The sequence below is a fragment of the Nannobrachium achirus genome, assembly GCF_963921795.1.
Source record: "Nannobrachium achirus genome assembly, chromosome: 21".
NCBI classification, from domain to species: domain Eukaryota; kingdom Metazoa; phylum Chordata; class Actinopteri; order Myctophiformes; family Myctophidae; genus Nannobrachium; species Nannobrachium achirus.
The window spans coordinates 40,964,024-40,984,923 of NC_137828.1; the positions used below are offsets into that span (position 1 = coordinate 40,964,024).

The following is a 20,900-nucleotide window of genomic DNA, read 5'->3' on the forward strand; positions in this document are numbered from 1 at the left end:
TTGTGTACGTTGCTGTGGCAACAGTCTGTTGTTGCTGGTCTGTTAGTGTACGTTAGCAACCACCTTAGCAACCATGGTTTTACCCTAGCAACCAACTGTTTACCCTAGCAACCAACTGTTTACCATAGCAACCATGTTTTCTTACCCTAGCAACCAACTGTTTACCATAGCAACCAGATACGCAGAGCAGGGATCTCCATATATGGGCATAAACAGGTGACATCACACTGATGTCAGATACTCAGAGCAGGGATTTCTCCATAATATATGGGCATAAAAGGGATTCTGTTAGGGATCTCCATGTATGGGCATAAAAGGGATTCTGTTAGGGATCTCCATATATGGGCATACAAGGGATTCTGTTAGGGATCTCCATATATGGGCATAAAAGGGATTCTGTTAGGGATCTCCATATATGGGCATAAAAGGGATTCTGTTAGGGATCTCCATATATGGGCATAAAATGGATTCTGTTAGGGATCTCCATATATGGGCATAAAAGGGATTCTGTTAGCTGTTAGTGATCTCCATATATGGGCATAAAAGGGATGCTGTTAGGGATCTCCATATATGGGCATAAAAGGGATTCTGTTAGGGATCTCCATATATGGGCATGAAAGGGATTCTGTTAGGGATCTCCATATATGGGCATAAAAGGGATTGTATCCCAGATGATGCCCTGTTAGGAGATCCACACTAACAGAATCCATATATGGTCCTACCGACAGCTGCTATAAGCCAACCCTGGCGATAAGGTCTGAGTCGAAGAAATGCTTCTTTCCTGGCAAGAATTGCCCCTTTATACTGTAGGGCTCGTTTGTGTATTGTATGACATCACGCCACATCATCGGCTGAGGACTGTGTGATGTCATCATATCTCCATATATGGAGACATAAGTTGCTCATGCCCAAATATGGGCTGGTGAGGTCAGACTTAGTGTGATGCGTAGGTTATCTCCATATATGGAGATTCAACTTCAATGAGTAACCATGGCAAACTGTCAACTGCCTGTATGTCTTGATAATTGGTAAAACAAACTTTTGGCCTATTTGTGGAGATAAGCGACCAACGGTCGCTTATCTCCCGATTAGTAAGTCTTACTGGTACAGTATGTAGAATAAAAGTGCTGTGTGACCGTGCACATGTGTATTTCTACAATGGTTAATATTTGATGACACGAGTGGTCCTTTAAATAAGGAAGTGAAGGAATTGAACACTACCTCTGCTGTCAGTGTCTTTGGTGCTGGATCTTCTATGAGGACTCCCGGACGAGTCTTCAGCCATGAGACTGCTGGCCTCGGAGTCCAGAGGGACACTGTGTGTGCGGGTGGGCGGCATGGACGTCCACCTGGCCTTGCGGGCCCGCTTCATGGACGCGCCGGCGAGGTCAGGTTTAGGCTCAGATAACACCGGGCGGTCGGATGCCGGTGGCGCCGAGGGGCTTGGCTCTGGTTGAGGGACAACACTGTGAGGGACAACACAGCAGGCCTCTGACAGGTCGGACTTGGGAGTCCGAGGCATGGGTTTGACGATGGTGCAGCACACAGGGCCGGTGGATCTCTCCTGCTCCCTGGTCTCGGCCTCCATGGCCTCCGAGCTGAGGATGACCCTGAAATGTGTGCTCTCCGACGGAGTGATGGTCAACGTCTTAGGCTCTGATCTGTCCTTCTTGCTGACCTGGGTTTAAAGCAAAAGAAAAACATGAAGACAAGAGGTCTTTACACCAGGGTTTCCCAAAGTGGGTGCCGTGATGTCAGTCCAGGGGTGCCTCAGAATAATCTGATATTTGGAATACATCAATTCATCAATTTGCAATGTACTTGATGAGTTCTTTTTCCATCTACAACCAACTCTCTTCACGAAAAATAGCAGATTTACAATGAACCTTCCTCCCCATAACAGGGATGCTGGGGTTCAAGTGGTTAAACGTCAAGTATAAAGTTATTTTCAGTCAGTTGTGATGGAAACGGATATTTCTCTGTGACATAGACTCCCGTATCTCAGGTGGAAAGATGTGCATATTCACGTTGCTTATAATAATGTAAGATTCAAAACATTAACAGTGTAATTCATGGGTGCCGTGGAAGTTTGAAAAACCCCTGCTTTACACCACACCCCATTATGTTCACAGACACACTTTAGATATAGCCTACGAGTCCACGTATGAACAGTGAACAAGGAAAAGACTGCTTTCATTTATTATGCTCCAGACAAATGGAACAAACTCCAGGACTCTGATCAAACTGTTTTGGTTGGTCTCAATAGAGACATTTAGGGTGCTTCTTGAGGACACACTACATAGTGACTGCACCCGTTTCATGTAACCCTATGTTTATTTGCATCTGATGTAATGTGTTTCAAATGTTTGATATTGTTTTTCCTTATATCTATTGTGTTTTATATGCTGTGATCAGGGTGTCCATGAAAAAGAAAGCTTGCTCTAAATGGGCTTCCCTGAATAAATAAAAGAAATAGTAAAGAAGAAATTACCTTGCTATAACTCAAAAAAACTGTCTAGTTGTACCCTCCATTAAGAGTTGCACTTATGTGTGAACACAAACTTGAATGTCATAGTCACGTGGCTGGCATTTTGTTCTTAGTTTAGTGTTTTTTCTGCCAACAGACAAAAGCAATTCATTTTCTATTCTGTTCTACTCTGGTAAAGATTATCACCTTTCCAAACAAATTCCTGAATGTGGCCTTACCCTGGTGGGTTCTGGGAACTCTCCCCAGGTCCACTGCATGTGGGAGTGTGCTCGGTGGAGTTTCCTCTCTGTTGGGTTGATCATCAGCTCCGAGTCGCTCTTAGGAGACATGGATGCCGACAGATCCCTGGAAGAGAAAACAGTACCACACCCAGTGGTGGAAAAAGTACTCACATTTTGTACTTAAGAAAAAGTATCAATACTGCAAAGTAGAAATACTGTAAAAAGTCCGGAATTCAAAATGCACTTGAGTAAAGGTACGAAAGTATACTTAAAAATATCAAGCTTTCAAATGTATAAAAATCGTTCAAAATAGCAGATCTACAAGCTCACAATGCGTCAACGCATTGTGAGCTTGTAGATCTTGTAGCTTGTAGATCTTGTAGAGAGAGCAGAGTTTAATCACACTAAGGGTGCGGTCACACCAAACTTTAATTATGCCAATGCTTGTCAATGGGAACTGAGCTTTTTTTCATTGTGGCAGCACTGTATTTTACAATGGACAGTAAAGTGGCACAGTGAGGGGAACAGACCTAGTGGGGGAAGGGGACCATTCTCCATCTGAGAAGGGGTAGCTGTCCCACGTCAGGGGACAGCTGAGAGGAGCCGAATGCTTGGTTTCCATAGTGTTGTCCCTCACTGTGGAGACCGAGGACGTCCTGAGGAAGGGAATGGCATCAAATTAGTCTTGCGTAGCCAGAGTCAGACAACTATTCCACAATCTCTGAATGCTATATACGTAGGGTCTGGAACTACACATCTCGAAATTCGAGGCAGGAAGCTGTCATCTGTTTGTCATTTCCGTGTAAAATGTACTTTTTTTTTTTTTACTTTTTTTACCCATTTCAAATAAGCAGCAAGCTATATGCTTTGATGATTTTGAAGCATCTGAAAATTGTGAGAGGCAACAGTCTGGCTCGCGAGACTAGCGATAAATCAACAATGAATGAAAACAAAGGCACAAGTCATCCAACAAATAGGCGGGACTGGTCTGAATTATTGCCTACATGCAAACGGTAATGTCACACATGTGAGCATAATTAGACTAAAGACAAAATTATACTATCAAGTCATCATGTGCAGGACTGGTCTGAATGGAAAGAATGATTACTTCCCCCAAAAGGGAACGCCTTTTTGTGTGTGTCTTGCCATCTGCCCAATATTAACATGATAAATATTTCAGTGTGTGGAGTGATTCACTTGATTGCTGAGATCGTGGTAAAAATAACTATATCAAGCCCATAGACCTTATTCACATCACAGCCATCTTGGATCACATGACCACATGAGGTGGCAGCCTGCATTACAAACCATTGTAAACAATGGAGCGATGGTCCCAAAATATGAGTTCTGTTCAACCAATTTGTTTTGACCAAATCGACAAATGGGCAGATGACAACATCAACATCCCCAAAAGGATTAAATAGAAGGGTACATCCACAATATTCATGGCAGTTAGCTTACAATGTTACTCTGTACAAATTTGCTACAGTATCTGTGCAGACTAGTGCTTGCTCTGCCATCATATTAACTTACTGTATTGTGATTTTTGCATATTAATCAGGAACAATCTAACAACAAATATTTAATATGATGGTGGAGCAAGCACTGCACACATATAGCAAGTCTTTGTACACAGTAAGGTTGCAACCTTACGTTACCGTGGATGTAATCAATCCAGTTACTGTAGCCCTTCTATGTAATCCTTTTGGGGATGTTGAAGTTATCATCTGCCCATTTGTCAATTTGGTCGAAAGAAATTGGTTGAGCAGAACTCATATTGTGGGACCATCGCTTCATTGTTTACAATGGTTTGTAATGCAGGCTGCCACCCCATGTGGTCATGTGATCAAAGATGGCCACTGTGTGAATAAGGTCTATATCAAAGATATTTAATTAATGAAGATAGCTCATCCTCATTGGATCCACTAGAGTGCGACATGGTACACAAATCCTACAAATAGACTCCTAAGTGGGCGCCGGCTCTGACGGCAAATCTCGCGCACATCCTGTTTACTGGTGCTATAGATCCCGCGAGAGTGTGTTGCTGGGACAGCTAAAGAGCAATAATAAAGTTGATTTTCTCAGTTGTTGTGTCGCTGAAAAAAGCCACTTTAGTATGACAATTTTGTTAATATTATGTGGCTTGTGATGATCTGGTCCAATATTTAGTTCAGTGACTATAGCTTCTGAACTATTATTTTGCTCTGTGTTCACGTTAGCTCTCCCATTGTAAATGAATAGACTCCAAACATGCTTCCGCCTCCTAAAAAGGTATCTACCTACGTCACACAGAAACGGGAAGTACAGGTCTTTTGCACCCTCTTGCTATCACCCTCTTGGTCTATATCAAGCCCCCAGAACCTTGGGGGAGCTCTGAGGCGCCATGGACATGGTGGCCGTTTTGAGGTACTGCAGTTGGAGCCAGAACGCGCATTTAGGCTTCTTTGTATTGACGCGCGTTCATACCGGAAGAGCTCGTTCATGAATTGGAGCCCCAGCGCGTCCATGAACACAAACGATGATGCAAAACGCGTCACATAGGCCCCACTACGTCACGGTTTTACTACCCGGAAGAAGGGGTGAAAACGCCTCATGTGCTGGGTGAGCAACTCAATGCAAGTGGACGGGCGAGGATATCTGGTGTCCTCTCTATTCTTCTTATAACTCTATCTATGGTCTATATCTGAAACTCATCAGCCCAATGGACAGATTGGCTAATATTTAAATAGATGAGACCAGCCCTATTATGTAACATGAAGGAAAATAGCTTTAAAACAATGTTCTCATAATCAGACCAACATTACTATGTTACATACTGTAAGCCTGCTTTGTATCGCACCTTTCTGTGAAACGTAATCAAATCCACTAATACAATTGGCAAATGGGAGTGCCGGCCGGCCGGCTGGTGGACCTCTGACATCACTCTGACATAACCATAAACAAACCCGATACGCCCAAATATAGGCAGGACCACAGCCACCACGTCACGATGACTCACACTTAAAGGATGACTTAGCAGGTCTTCATATAATTGGTCCTCACTAATGCTCATAACGATATGGTACCATTTTTGTCGACCCCATCTGTGTCTCAGAGGAGGGCTGTGGACAATATTGTTCTTGCGTTAATAAAAAATCACACCCAGTGTGAAGTGAGCGGTGCTATTTATGCGTTAATCTCATTAAGCATCGCACAAAGCTTGGCCAATGTTGGATGGGGTGGGACATACAGAAAAAAATCTAAATCGTGAAAGAAAAAGAAAAAACGTTCCTCACAAGGCATCTGCTACATTTGATGCTTACGTGTGACGCTGTAGTATGATCAAGTATGATTCACGAAAGAAAAAACACAACAAGTTGGAATATGGAGATAAGGTTTCTTCTGCCCCGACAGCAAGGTTATTATAACTAGCCCTTACCCGTTCAAAGATATGAGCTCCAAAATGATGTGCAGTGTGTGGGTTATGGGATGTGCACTGTGCATACAGTATATGAGGGATGGAAAGTAACTTTAACTGGTGCTTGCATTATGTAGGAGCATCAATGTAAGAAATACCCGTTTTGTTTAATGGCTATAGAGATACTGTGTACCGATCTGCATGATTTTTGGACAATATCTGTAACAGGGCCAGACAAACCCCCCCCCCCCCCCCCCCCCACACACACACACACACACACACACACACACACACACACACACACACACACACACACACACACACACACAGCTGGTTAAACATGTTGCCTCATGCTAGATGCAGAATAGATGTGCCTCATGCTAGATGCAGAATAGATAGTAGATACACCATAAAAATGATAATATACAGTATATGATTAGTGAAAGTTCGGCTTCACAGTTATGTTAGGTGTGTTCATATGCTAATGGTGATGCGATTTCAGATCAATTGCTCCAGCCACTGAGGAGAAACGCTGTTTCAGACAGACAGACAGACAGACAGACAGACAGACACTCACTCACTCAGACATTCGCAAAATTATAGTATAGATGAATGAGTTTTACCTTTGTCATATGTTAGAGGTTATCATGATTGATTATGTGTGACGTTATAGAGTAGATCATGTATTCATTGATTATATTAATATCTAGGTCTGTATGATGATACTAATACTTGATAGTTAGGAGTAGAGAGGCCTTCAGTAGGCCTCAGTAACTATTGTTTTGGTAAAGCCTATCTTGTTATGGTACAGCTCGTTCTAGTGTCTGAACATTCTTCTTGGCAGAACTCATTTACCACTGCCCAGAGTGATAATTGTACTTCTGTCCATGATATCATGTTACATAAACCACCACCACCACCTAATATAATTGTCTTGTCTCCTCATTTTCTCATGATTATTGATTGATCTGAATTCCACCACACCTTCCATTCTGGTTGTTGTTGCTGTGCTCCTCATCTGAGCTGTGCTCACAGAGCTCCAGCTCACTGGCCACAGGGTTGATGTGCTCGTCCCTGCGAGGGTCCGCCTTGTGCTTCCTCTTGCGTCTCTTCTTCTTCTTGCCTCCGCTGTTAGGGCAGGGCTGGTGGCCTCCTGAGGTTAGGGACGGGACCATAATCGTTATTATCACCATAAATAAAATGCTCACAATGATCACATGGCGGAGATTTTTAATTTATTGTGAACTTGTCCTCCGTCGTACATTAGGATGAATTTGGATAGCTTTTGTTGAGCTGCAAATTCGGTACCACTTAAACCCTCTATACTTGATAAAAACAGACATGTAAAGACCGCATTTGGTATGCTCTTATTTCGATCTACACAATAATCAATTTCGCCCCTAAAATAGCAGATCTACAAGCGTAGATCGGCTCTTTTCGGTATGGATGCTGTGGGTTCAAGTGGTTAACAACAAAAGTGGCATTTTAAGTTTTAAGCATATTTTGACAGACGTGATAATTCCTGTTAATCACAATTATTTTCAGCACTATAATCGTGATTTATTTATTTTTTCATATCGTGCCACGTCCTTACCTGAGGTACCCGCTTCTTCTGGGCCGTGCGGAGGTCCGCTCTCCATTGCTGCTGACCCGTCAGCTGCTCGGCTCCTGATCAAAGACTCTTCTGTGGGGATCGGTGAGGTGACCAGGTGGGCTGGGATCTCCTGTGTGGAGATGTAGCGATATCATTTTTTTCCATTCCCATAACTTATGTATCGGTCGAAACCGAGTACCGATCCCATACCAGTGTGTAATTTAAACAAATCTAGGAGTGGTTCTCAAAGTGTGGTCCAGGGACTGTCTGAGTTCCTTGAGGGGGTTCCAGATGGACCCTTACAGGTGTGTAACTCTGAGAGTTATGGGGGTACTTGAAATAAAAAAGATTGAGAACCAATGATCTAGGAATAAATAACGGAATGGCATAGACTGACAGTATCGTCAGTATTTCCGATACTGGTATATCGTTATCGGGAACAACTCTACTACTGTGTTTGGTTAAAAACCAATCAATATGTTTTCTTAGTCACAGGTTCAAGGTTGTGCGTTATTGTTAATTGTGTACAGGTACAAAAGAGTAAAACGTATTTTTGTCTGACTTCCTTCCTTTGCTATACGAAAAAACATACAAATTAGAAACTTGGGGATACTTGGGGATTTTCATATATTATATTATATTATATAAACCAGCACACAGTAGCTGCCACATTGCTTTATGTAAACAACTTCACAGTATCTTCTAGGAACAGTTCAACAGTTCAAGCATATTAAAGTGCAAGGAAAGGTCTGAGTCTGTATAACGGTGGCAAAGATAAGACACAGCATGACCTCGTGTTGTAAACCATAGTGGAAGATAAAGTCACAGCCTTGTGCGTGAATATGACGCCACACTACTGATATTTCAGTTTCTCTTTTTGTCTCAGGTCACGTGATCAAGTCAGATAACAGTGGTGTAATGTAAGTACATTTATTTAAGTACTGTGGTTGTTGAGGTATTTGTACTTTACTTGAGTATTTCCAATTTCCAATACTTTTACTTCTACTCCACTACATCTCATACCCAAATATCTTCCACCTTGGCTATTTGAAAATAGCTGATCAACAAGCTACAACGCGTCACATTGCAACATGTCGCATCGCAACGCATTGTGAGCTTGTAGATCAAACATTTTCAAACATTTTGTACTTTTACTTTTGATACTTTAAGTACATTTCATTTTTATGTGAGTACTCCACCACTGCCAGATAGCCTACTCACATTGTTCTGCTCTGTTTCCTGAACAAAGAAGGCCTCTCCGTTGTCTCCAAGTTTCATGTGTAGCTCTACTGGCTCCCCGTTGATCTCAATGTCAATCTGCAAGTCAAACATTTATATTATGCATTGCAGTGTTTACTTCGTCGGCTAAACTGCGATTGTGTTGCGCTCTGAAAATAGATCTACAAGCTCACAATATGTCACATTGAGATTGGCTTAAATCAATCAGTAATTACAACGCCATCAAGGCCCACTAGAAAGAATACATTTTGTCAACAAAATAAACTGTAGATTTAGTAGACTAATACTAGACCAAAAATAAAAAAATCTGATGACTAAAATATGACTAAAACAAAATGAAATGTCTTCAAGAGACTGATGCATTGAACAGTAGTAAACAAACAAAAACAAAGGCCTCATATACCAAGGTATTTCAACATAAAGGCAAATCATATGATTCCACCCAGGTGTTTGTTTACAAAGGGGGAACAGCTGACGTATTTGCAGAACATGACTCATGGATTAAGAAACAGGGCCACTGGATTACCTGCTGTAATCGAGATTAGACCAGAACTGAGCAACACAAGGAAGGCTGCTATTGTTTTTGTGACGCATACATAATCCACAAGCACAGTTCATCAAGTAAACAACAGCCTTCAAGTCTGCACAGAGCTCTCTCAGTATTGTCTAATAACCCATTTAAAGACATGGAACACCAACGCATAGTCCACCAACGCATAGTCTATAGTCCAAGTGGCACTATATAACAAGTTAAGTCGGGGGGAGAATTGATGCGGCTTTGGGCATAGTGAATGCCCAAAGCAAGTGAATGACCGTGCCAAGCGAAAGCCAATACTGAGTGGTGCGAAGCTTGCATCGAGTTGCAAACGCAGACAATAGTAAATAGACATTCCCTCCCCATCAACGTGACTGACGTGAAAGGGCGCCCTCGATGTTGGCATCGGATGCGAAAGTACGCCCTCGATGTTGGCATCGGATGCAAAAGGTAAGTAGCCAATCTGCAAAATATGATGCCTTTGGAGTGACGATGCCCCGGCATAGATTTTCAGTAATAATATCTTTCACTTTCACGCACCGATATTTCTTCTGTTTTATGATGTCATGGACATACTGTAGCATGAGCTGTGATTGGCTTGTTTCGGAGGGGACATACGTTCATACAGTAGATACAAACGGTACTTACCGGTACATACAAATCCTGTTGGCTTATAAGTCTCCTTCCATGTCTACATTAAGCCATATACTGTAGCCCTGGACAGCTTCAACCATTATTTTATACTTTAGCTATTCAAAAATAGCAGATATACAAGCTCATTGCGCTGCACCAAGTGCCGTGCAATGAGCTTGTAGATCTGCTATTTATTTTTAAATCATGAAAATGTGTACAAATCTTTGATATTTAAAGCAAACTTTTTGTAACTCAAATCTTTGCTTCTAGGGGGGTCCCTCCCTGTAACAACATATTTTGAGATGGGGGTCCGAGGCCAAATACATATCATTTTGGGGGTCCTTGACATGAAAAAGTTTTAGAACCACTGATCATAGAAACATTTATTTTTTATTTTTTTTTAAACCTTAGAGAATCAGAGCCTCTGCATTTGGGGACCAGCATGCACTTAGAATAGAATCGCATAGAATCGGCCTCGGGCCTCTTAATTGGTCAACCAAGAGTTTGGTCTTTTTATCTGCACCTCTTTCTTGACACTGAAAGACATCTTTGTCCCTTACATTCAGGGGCATCACAAGGAGGGGAAAAGTGGGACTGAGTTACTAGGGCCCAAGGTGGAGGGGCCTTAGTTTTTTTATACTTTAGCTATTGAAAAATAGCAGATATACAAGCTCACAGTGCAGCACCGAGTGCTGCGCTGTGAGCTTGTAGATCTGAGCTTGTAGATCTGAAGTTGTGAAAATGTGTGCAAATCTTTGAATATATGTATTTTTTAAGCGAAGATTTTGTAACTCAAATGTTGCTTCTGGGGGGTCCCTGAAACTAAATATTTTGAGATGGGGGTCCGTGGCCAAATACATATCATTTTGTGGGTCCTTCACATGAAAGGTTTTGAGCACCACTGACATAGAAAACATAGTTTTTTTTCAAAAAACCTCAGGTAAAAAATATTCAAAGACTTGCAAAAATGTTCACGATTTTCAAAAATAGCAGATCTACAAGCTTGCAGCGCGCCACCGAGTGCCACGCTGCCAGCTTATATATCTGCTATTTTTCAATAGCTAAAGCACAACATAATGCGTAATAATGCAGTAAACCAGTCTAAATGGGGAGCCCACAGTGAATCCTTGTACCCAGGGCCCAGAGTTTGGTGCAACACCCCTGATTACATTACTCACAACATCACTGTATCACCTACACCAGGGTTCCCCAATTAGTTTTCCCCAAGGGCCGAATTATGTCTAGGGTACCAAGCCGAGGGCCACAACATTGCAGGGGGCGACGGTAGCGTTCCCATTACTCCAGCGACAGTTTTCGTCGTTGTCGGGTGAAAATCTTGTATGTCCAAAACCATTCGTTTTGAATTTATCATTTTAAAAATGATTTAAACTAGTGAAAACAGCCGATCTACGGGGCACCCGCTGGCCTGGTGGTCAAGGCGCATACCACATACTAGGCTATGATGCCTGCTGGCGTCGCCGGTTCGATTCCCAATCCGGACGGCCTTTGCCGCGTGTCATTCCCCATCTCTAGACTGACGTCTACTGTCCTATCAATAAAGGCATAAAAAGCCCAAAAACAAATCTTTAAAAAAAAACAAAAAAAACAGACGATCTACAAGCACACAACGCCTCGCACCGTAGATCAGCTGTTTTCACTACTTTTGTGCGACGGCCTTGTATGATTTGCGAAAGAACATACAAATTTGGAGATACGAGATTTCCACCCGACAACGACAATATGCTAGTGTTGCTGCTGCTCTTATACCACCATTATTACTGGGGTTGGTGTGGGCCAGACAGTAGCCCCCCGCGGGCCGCAAATGGCCCGCGGGCCGCCTATTGGGGAACCCTGACCTACACAGTGTGGCCATCCTGCATGCCTGAGAAAGATTAACAACAACACTGGTTGTTGACGGGAACCAAGCCGCTCAGGCTGGAGAGGCCAGGCTAAATTAAGCCACTGAGAGTATGCTGCTCCACCTTTAGTCTCGCAGCGACAGACTACACTGAAGCTATTTATAGAGGGAAGGGAAGACAATCCGTTCTTGTGACAAAAGGAGAGTTGGGCCATATGATAAAGTGTGCAGAAGTGGAGTCAAGGAGTGGGCTGTACAAGACAATACACAGCAGTTGTTCCCAAACTGGGGGTCCCCAAATTATTTTGGGGGGTCCCCAGATGACTTTTAAGACCTTTTTTTATATCAAATTGGACAATTGTCAAATATTACATAAGAAAGAGGCAAACATTGTGAGCTTATAGATTGGCTATTTTCACAATGTTCATCTGTGGAACCGAGTCAAACTAAATGTAATGACTACAATTCCAAGTTTCAAATATGATTGTTTTTTGGGGTTCCCCAGTAGTTCAAATGTAGTTCAGATGTATCATGTCTGTCTGGTTAATCATTGCATGTCGTAATTATTCGTCAACATCCCGTTGAGTCACCTCACATTCTCTTGCCGCAAGTCTCAGCGCCGGAATCTCTTTGTGACTTTAGTGACGGTGGAGAAAATATATTAAAATCCTTTCTAAGCGAGCTCTGTTTTTACAGTTTCCTGTTGGATTGGCGATATACATGCAAGGTTGATATCCGTAACTGCAGGAACCAGCTAGATCCAACACTGAGGAACCGGAATCAGTTCCATCACATTTGGAACCGTTTCTGGAGCCATTTCATCACACTGTCTTGTATGTGGTGGTACAGTATGTGGACTCCCTGTCTGCTACACAATTACAACACTGGTGGTTCTCAAGCTTTATCATTTCAGACAAGGACCATCCATAACTCTGAGAGTGTACAAATGGAACCAAATGGACCAGATTTGGTTCCATTTGCACACAATCAGAGTTACAGACCATTTGGAATCATTAAAGGGAACCATTAAGGAATCTGACCATTAAGAGGGGAATCTTGAGGAAACGTTATAAAGCCCAAAGGATACCAACCCTATACATGTGGCACATGGACATTGTCAATTGAATGCCTCCGTATCTCAAACGTTGCCTCTCGCCCAGCCCACACTCACCACTTTCTCCTTGGAGCGCAGCACGCCCAGTTTCCCGAAGCGCACGTGGAAAGGGGAGCACTGGAAGGTTCCGTCGGGCTGCCGCACCACCACCACGTCGATGCAGCCCGACAGGGTGGCCTGGTTGATGCCTTTGTAGAGCTCCTTCACCGTCACCAGCACCTGGCCCGCCAGCTGCCCCACGTAGTTCATAGTGTCTACCTGTTGGACACAACACAGGCAAAAAGAACTACCATCAACACATATACTGTATAGAAGCATTACATCATCCACCAGTGTACAAGGACTAGGCCTGTCACATTTTTACTTTAACCTTAGCGCCGAGCGAGCCAGATTTCAATATGAATCTGCGCTTATAACGCCAGGAAATAGCTATATTGAATCCCCAAAATCACATTACATAACCAGGTACACGTGCCTGCGAATGCCACAAGATGACCACTAGAGTGAGCCATAGCCCATAGACTTTCCATGGTCCCATGTTAAGTCAGAATAAAAAACGAGGTTCAGGACATAACAGGATGGTACAATGACATGCTCTCCATTGACATTCAATGGACAGGCCGCGGGCCGCCATTTGAGCTCAATACTGCTCAATTCGTGCTTGATCGTCTCAAACCACCATTGGTATGGGCATCGGAACGTATATAGATGCCACACAGAAAGTTTCCGAATCAAAATCCGACCTAGTGAAGCTACGTGAGGGTCGGATGGTTTGCATTGAGCCTAGCGGCTAACAGAGGCCTACGTAAACAGGAAGCTATGGCTTAAAGGTGACGTCATAATCGTATCCTTTTTTTTCACGGTTTTCATCTGTATGCTAGTCGAAGGTAAGCTAACCGTTCCGCTCCGTCTATCAACCCAAATTAAAAGCTTAAACAATGCTTTTATATAAAAGTCGCTCCGAGTCGCTCGGCACTAAACGCCATCATTAGTTAGTCGCCCCGAAAGTCGCTCGGCGCTAAGTGAGTTAATGGTCTAATCGCAAATTATTTGAGATAATCGCAATTATGTTGCCATATGTTCTAACTTCATACACCAGTAAGACTCCCTAATCGGGAGATAAGCGACCGTCAGGTCGCAGCGTGATTTTAGGGCAAAATGTGTAGGAGCAGTGTCCAAAAATGTGGTTCAAAAAATCTGCCTGATGGTGGCGCTATATGGGACATCCATATTGATGAGATGAGTGTAGACATACTGTGTACCGATTTGCGTGATTTTAGGGCAAAATCTGTAGGAGCAGTGTCCAAAAATGTGTTTGAAAAAATCGGCCCGATGGTGGCGCTATATGGGACAGATCCATGTTGATGACATGAGTGTAGACATAGTGTGTACCGATTTGTGTGATTTTAGGGCAAAATCTGTAGGAGCAGTGTCCAAAAATGTGTTTTGCAAGAATCGGCCTCATGGTGGCGCTAGAAGAGGGCCATGTGAGAAATGAGGGGTGGGGTCTCCGCGTTGCCTTGGAGGACGAATAGGTACCGGCCCCGGCTCTCCCGGACGCTCCTAGCCCGAGTTACGGCATTTTATGTGAGCTGCAGTGGAGGGGGTCCTCCACTGGGGGCGCCACCACTTTGGCATCCGTTCTGGAGCACCAGGAGTCGGTGGTCCCCGGGAATTCCCCGTGAGCAGCCCCGCTGGGGTGGTCATTTTTGCACATTTGGTCATTTTTTACATATGGGGGTCCCCCAGGGACATGGGGGTCCCTGGAGCTCCGGGGGTCCTTGGAGGTTGTAGTTTGGCAGGCAAGGAGTGTGTGTGCAAAATTTGGCATGGATCGGGGCAACGTTTGCGGAGATATGAGCAGGGCAATAGTGTGACGTGTGAGATGTGACAGACAGACTGACTGACGGACGGACGGACTGACTGACTGACTGACTGACTGACTGACTGACTGACTCACAGTTTGTGGAGGTTTTGACCAGTAAGACTCCCTAATCGGGAGATAAGCGACCGTAGGTCACATGTACACACAAAGAGGGCTGTAACTGCCATTGGTTCCTAGTTGTGTGGGCAATGTGTAGACATACTGTGTACCGATGTGCGTGATTTTAGGGCAAAATCTGTAGGAGCAGTGTCCAAAAATGTGTTTTGCAAGAATCGGCCTCATGGTGGCGCTAGAAGAGGGCCATGTGAGAAATGAGGGGTGGGGTCTCCGCGTTGCCTTGGCGGACGAATAGGTACCGGCCCCGGCTCTCCCGGACGCTCCTAGCCCGAGTTACGGCATTTTATGTGAGCTGCAGTGGAGGGGGTCCTCCACTGGGGGCGCCACCACTTTGGCATCCGTTCTGGAGCACCAGGAGTCGGTGGTCCCCGGGAATTCCCCGTGAGCAGCCATGTTGGAGTGGTCATTTGGTCATTTTTGCACATTTGGTCTTTTTTTACATCTGGGGGTCCCCCCCGAGCACAGGTCTCCACCAGGCCAGGCGTCCTGGTGGTGCTACTGTATAATAGGCCAATGTAAAAAGGGTGGCATATGTTCTTCACCTTAGACCTTTCATGGCAATTGGACACTGCATGCATGATTTGAGGCATTGTGTTCCAAAAATGTGTTTTGCTAAAGTCTACCTGCTGGTGGCGCTATAACAGGCCAATGTGAAAAGGGTAGCATTTGTTCCTTGACATAGTGGGAATATGTGTGGCAAATTTCACGGTAATCGCAAGCTGCGTTGATGATTTGAGGAATTTTGTTCAAAAACTGAGCAATCCTGCAAACTTTGGAAGCTAATATTAGCCAATCAGGATGGAATATGAAATATCAGACGGATCAGGAGTAATATCCAAAAATGTGTTTTACATAAGTCGGCCCAAAGGTGGCGCTATAAAAGGCTGATGTGAAAAATGCAGTGAAAAGATTTTTCCTTGGTCTCTAGGGAGTGCGTGTACAAAGTTTGACACTGATCGGTGGAGTTATAGGTAAAACCACAAATTGGCCTGTTATAGCGCCACCATGAGACTGATTTTAAAAAAGTGTAATTTCTTCCTCAGCCTAGTGGGAATGTGTGTGTGCGCGATTTCATGATAATTGCACTTTGCGTTTGTGATTTGAGGCATTTTGTTCAAAACGTCTCAATCCTACAAACTTTGGAAGCCAATCTTAGCCAATCAGGATGGAATATGCAAAATCGGACAGATCCATGTCGATCACATGACTGTCGAGATACTGCCTACCGATTTGTAGGATTTTTGGACAAAATCTGTAAGAGAACATCGGCCTCATGGTGGCGCCAGAACAGGCCCATTTGAAAAATGTGGGTCAGAGGTTCTGAATTGGCATCCAGGGAGTGTGTGTGCTCATTTTGGCAGCGACCGGGCCAACAGCGACTGAGATTAGGTGGTAACAAACTGCGAGGACGCACGCACGCACGGACGGACACACGCACGCAGGCACGCACGCAAGCATGCACGCTCGCAAGCACGGACGGACGGACGGACGGCCGGACGGACGGGAAAACATACTCTCCCCCATGCCTTCGGCTGGTGGAGACAATTAGAGTCACAGCCTGAGAAGGTTGAGAACCACTGTACTGGGGCACCTCTCCCCATGTCCCACACACACAAAGCACTTCAGAAAAAGTCTGCAGCGGAAAGTGCAAGCTGGTCCCTAAACGCAGGCTCTGTCTGTCCCATTTTCCTGAAGAGTTCCAGGCAGATCGAGTCTAATTAAGGACTCTATTACAGCACTGCTGCTTTTGCAGAGCAGAGCGGAGCGGAACAGAACACTGCGGTTGTAATGCTCTTTGCCTGTCTGACTCCATATTAGATACAGTCACTAGAAAGTGCAGACTGTCCATGCGGCGCTGATCTGATCTCTGTCTGTTATTCAGATGACAGGGCAAGATATCACAAGGGAAGGCCACTTGGAAGACTACACCATGACAAAGCTTTTTATATGTAGATTCGGGGTGTTCATTTAAAGGAGTAGTTCAGCCAAAAATGACTTATTTTCTATCAATTACAAGCAGCAAGAAGCTTTGAATTCATGGGGTTTCTTTAGTTTTTGTCACATTCCGAAGACTATTTGATGACCGGTGGAGACTTGCAGTGTCTCCTACTGACTGATGTGATGACCCAGTCAATCAAATGAATGGCTCAGGAATGCGTCAGAAACAAAACCATGAAATCAAGGCTTCATGGGGAATTGATTGAAAATAAGTCATTTTAAAGAATGTTACACTACTGTAGCACAAGATGCAACAAATAAAGAAGCCTTGAACTTTGAGAGAGTAAAGATTTCTATACGCTCTCAAGTTAAATTGACACTGCAAACTTTACTGAGCGATGGAACAGGCATTAAAGGAGTAGTTCACCTAAAAAAATTACATTTTTTCTATTGATTAGTCACACCATGGACACTTGAGTTCAATAATATTTTTTTGTATTTGACGCATTCCTAAGACAAAAAAAATGATTATAGTAAACTTAACCCCATTGATTCTGGATGGGGACCTAAATGCTTGGCCCTGGATGGGGACCCAAATAAGGCCCTGGATGGGGACCCAAATGCTTTTGGGTCAGAATCAGTAGGGGTAAATTTAGGGTCAAGGGTCAAGTAAATTTACCCGCATTCTTCACCGAAATGCATTTGGGTCCCCATCCAGGGCCTTGTATGTGGGTCCCCATCCAGGCCCATGCATTTGGGTCCCCATTCAGAATCAATGGGGGTAAATCAATTTTTTGTCTTAGAAATGCGACAAATACAAAAAAATATTATTGAATTCAAGTTTCCATGGCGTGACTAATCAATAGAAAAGAAAGTCATTTTGGGGGTGAAATTGAACTACTCCTTTAATTCTCTGGTCTTGAAAGTCTGATCACTGTGAAATTAAGAGAGATTGGTAGATACGGAGACCTGGCCAAACATACTGTAAAGGTCTCACATGAAAAACACGAGCACAGACAATTGAAGCCTCTTTCAAAGACCTGTTGTTGATTCTACAAATGCCTTCTAACTCGGACAGATCCATGTTGATCACATGACTGTAGAGATACTGTCTACCGATTTGTAGGATTTGTGGACCAAATCTCTAAGAGCAGTGTACAGAAATGTGTTTTGCAAACATCGGCCTCATGGTGGCGCTAGAACAGGGCCATTTGAAAAATGTGGGGCAGAGGTTCTGAATTGGCATCCAGGGAGTATGTGTGCTAATTTTGGCAGCTACCGGGCCAACGGCGCCGGAGATTAGCTGGTAACAAACTGGAGGGAAGCACGGACGGACGCATGCACGGACAGACAGGGGCGAAAACATATTCTCCCCCATGCCTTCGGCGGGTGGATAGTAAGGGAAAGTTAGCCTCTAGCTACATCAATCTGGGAACTAAATCTAAATGACTAGCTTTCTTCACAAATGTGTTCTACTAGGTGTCTACTATCACCTCTGAACTTTGTCAAACCCAACTCCCTTGACATACTTTGTGGGAGCCAATCAAAGTTGGGGGTATCGGGATACCCAGGGCCTGGGATTAAAGGGGGAAAAATAAGAAATGGCCAATATGAAAGTATGAAGTGTGTAATTAGGGTAATGTTGGGCTGCTGAATCCATTCCAACCATTAGTTATAAGTAAAAATGACTCCTTGGCCATAAAAAAGGCCTAATTGGCTAAGGCTTAGCCAATCATGTCATTCGAGTTCACCTGTGTCCTCTTAGTCCCTATGTTTTAAACCCTGTGTTTGAATGTTCCTTGTCAGATTGTATCATGTTATCCTGTGTGTCATGTGTGATTACCAACCTGATCTTGAATAGTTTTCATGAATTCAAACACTACTCCAACCTTTTTTTTATTGCCAATATTATATGTCTCATGGCCTATTTTATGGCCAAGGAGTCATTTTAACTGAAAACGAATGGTTGGAATGGATTCAGCAGCCCAAAAATACCCAAATTACACACCTCATACGCTCATATTGGCCATTTTTTATTTTTTCCCCTTTAATCCCAGGCCCTCGGGATACCCAATAACTTTGATTGGCTCCCACAAAGTATGTCAAGGGAGTTGGGTTTGACAAAGTTCAGAGGTGATAGTTGACACCTAGTAGAACACATTTGTGAAGAAAGCTAGTCATTTAGATTTAGTTCCCAGATTGATGTAGCTAGAGGCTAACTTTCCCTTACTAGGAGACAATAATGTATTTTACAGAGGGGGTGGGGTGCTGAGAGGTTTCCCACCGCGGAGAATAGACTTTCAACAACGCAAAACTACCTTTGGTTTGCGCTCGTAGGGGCTGAGAAATCCCGGTCTAGTCATTTAGCAATGGGTCAGAGCTGACGATCTGGACCAGAGCTAGTAAAGTAATGACTAAACAACATTCATCCTTGTATATAAAAAACTGGGACATTCAAAAGATTACCTTAACTTCTTAACCTAATAAAGGGCCACGAAGGCAGCTTTTAAAAGCAGGTATTAGACAGTACAATGAACCATGCAATTCTTGCAAGAACTCTGCTGTAGTTAGTCTACTCTGCAATTGATTCCATTTCGATTTGGGTCACACAAAGTAAGCAAACTTGTTATGTGTGTCAATCTTTGCAACAGTGTCTACATATTAGCTTATATAATTATCAGTAACAAAGTAATAATAAGAAAATGGGTTTTCAGGACACAGTCAATGTTAGGCCATCTTGGGGGAGCGGTTTATCAACAATTTGAACATTATATAGCAGTGGTTCCAAAACGTTTCAGCTCAAGACCCAAAAGAAAAATTTGATGTTTGACTGGGATCCAAACTAATAGCCAATCTACAAGCTCACAACGCGTTGCTTCGCGCCGCCTTGTGAACTTGTAGATCTGCTATTTTCAGTACTTTGTAAATGTTTTATTTATCATTTATAGAAAGGATTTTATTGGTTGTATTTAGGAAATTCTTTTGATAAATGTTGGAATTGTTTTTTAACTCATTCCCCGCCTCCCCCGATAGTCCCGAGAAAATCCCAATGTCGTTCCCCGCCAGGCCCGATAGTCCCGAGAATTTGCTTTTATATAATGTAATGTTTAATTACATTCTTCCACAGCCCGTTACAAAGTCTGAGCCTTTTATCTTAAAGGGAACCTAAAATATCACACATCAAAGTAAGTGTGTTTGAAAAAAATACTGTAATAATGTATAAATTGCAATACAAATGTATAAATCTCCCCATAACCCACAGTGAACTGGCAAAAGACGCATTTGAGCTCAAAAGGCTGGCTGCCGGAAAAAAAAAGAGAAGAAAAAAAAGTGTGAGAACAGCTGTGTGTGTGTGTGTGTGTGTGTGTGTGTGTGTGTGTGTGTGTGTGTGTGTGTGTGTGTGTGCTTCCCTCCAGGACCACTATATCTCTGTTTCAGTGGTCCCTGTTGGACCCCCTGATGGTGTTCAGTCCCATAAAAAAACAGTGCTATCAGTGAGATCTGCCTCTCTCTCTCTCTCTCTCAAGACACAAAACACACAATTATCGCCAATTCGCCATATAAATGCTTCTAAAACGTACCTGATAATGATGATGGTTGATTTGAATCCACACCCTGGGTTATAATCCATATATCCAGGCTATAATATTAGTTTTGTAATGGTATTTAGTCCACAAACTTTAGTCCACAAACAAGCCATGATCGCCTTTGCAAAGGTGGGGGTCCCTGGTCGCCTTTCTAACGGAACCAATAAGGGGTCCGCGGGTCCAACGCTTCGCCGACCTCCCAGAGCAGTGCGGAGTTACATAACATTGTAAAATCAATCAATAAGCCGATCATTTGTTACATAAAGTTCACATGATCCAGTTGCAGGGACAAGT

At 43.4% G+C, this 20,900-nt stretch overlaps 1 protein-coding gene across 1 annotated transcript in view; it reads right to left on the reverse strand.

Moving 5' to 3' along the window:
- The window catches only part of LOC308306528 (phosphatidate phosphatase LPIN2-like), a 40,445-nt gene that overhangs the window by 13,243 nt on the left and 6,302 nt on the right, over positions 1-20,900 (reverse strand). Inside the window, exons 2-8 of the mRNA XM_080751548.1 lie at positions 13,137-13,337; positions 8,922-9,017; positions 7,701-7,830; positions 7,091-7,259; positions 3,240-3,365; positions 2,707-2,833; positions 1,222-1,678 (exon numbers count right to left, since the gene is read on the reverse strand). Of these exons, the coding sequence (XP_080607674.1) occupies positions 1,222-1,678; positions 2,707-2,833; positions 3,240-3,365; positions 7,091-7,259; positions 7,701-7,830; positions 8,922-9,017; positions 13,137-13,328 (1,297 nt within the window). The 5' untranslated portion in view covers positions 13,329-13,337. The remainder of the gene's footprint in view (positions 1-1,221; positions 1,679-2,706; positions 2,834-3,239; positions 3,366-7,090; positions 7,260-7,700; positions 7,831-8,921; positions 9,018-13,136; positions 13,338-20,900) is intronic.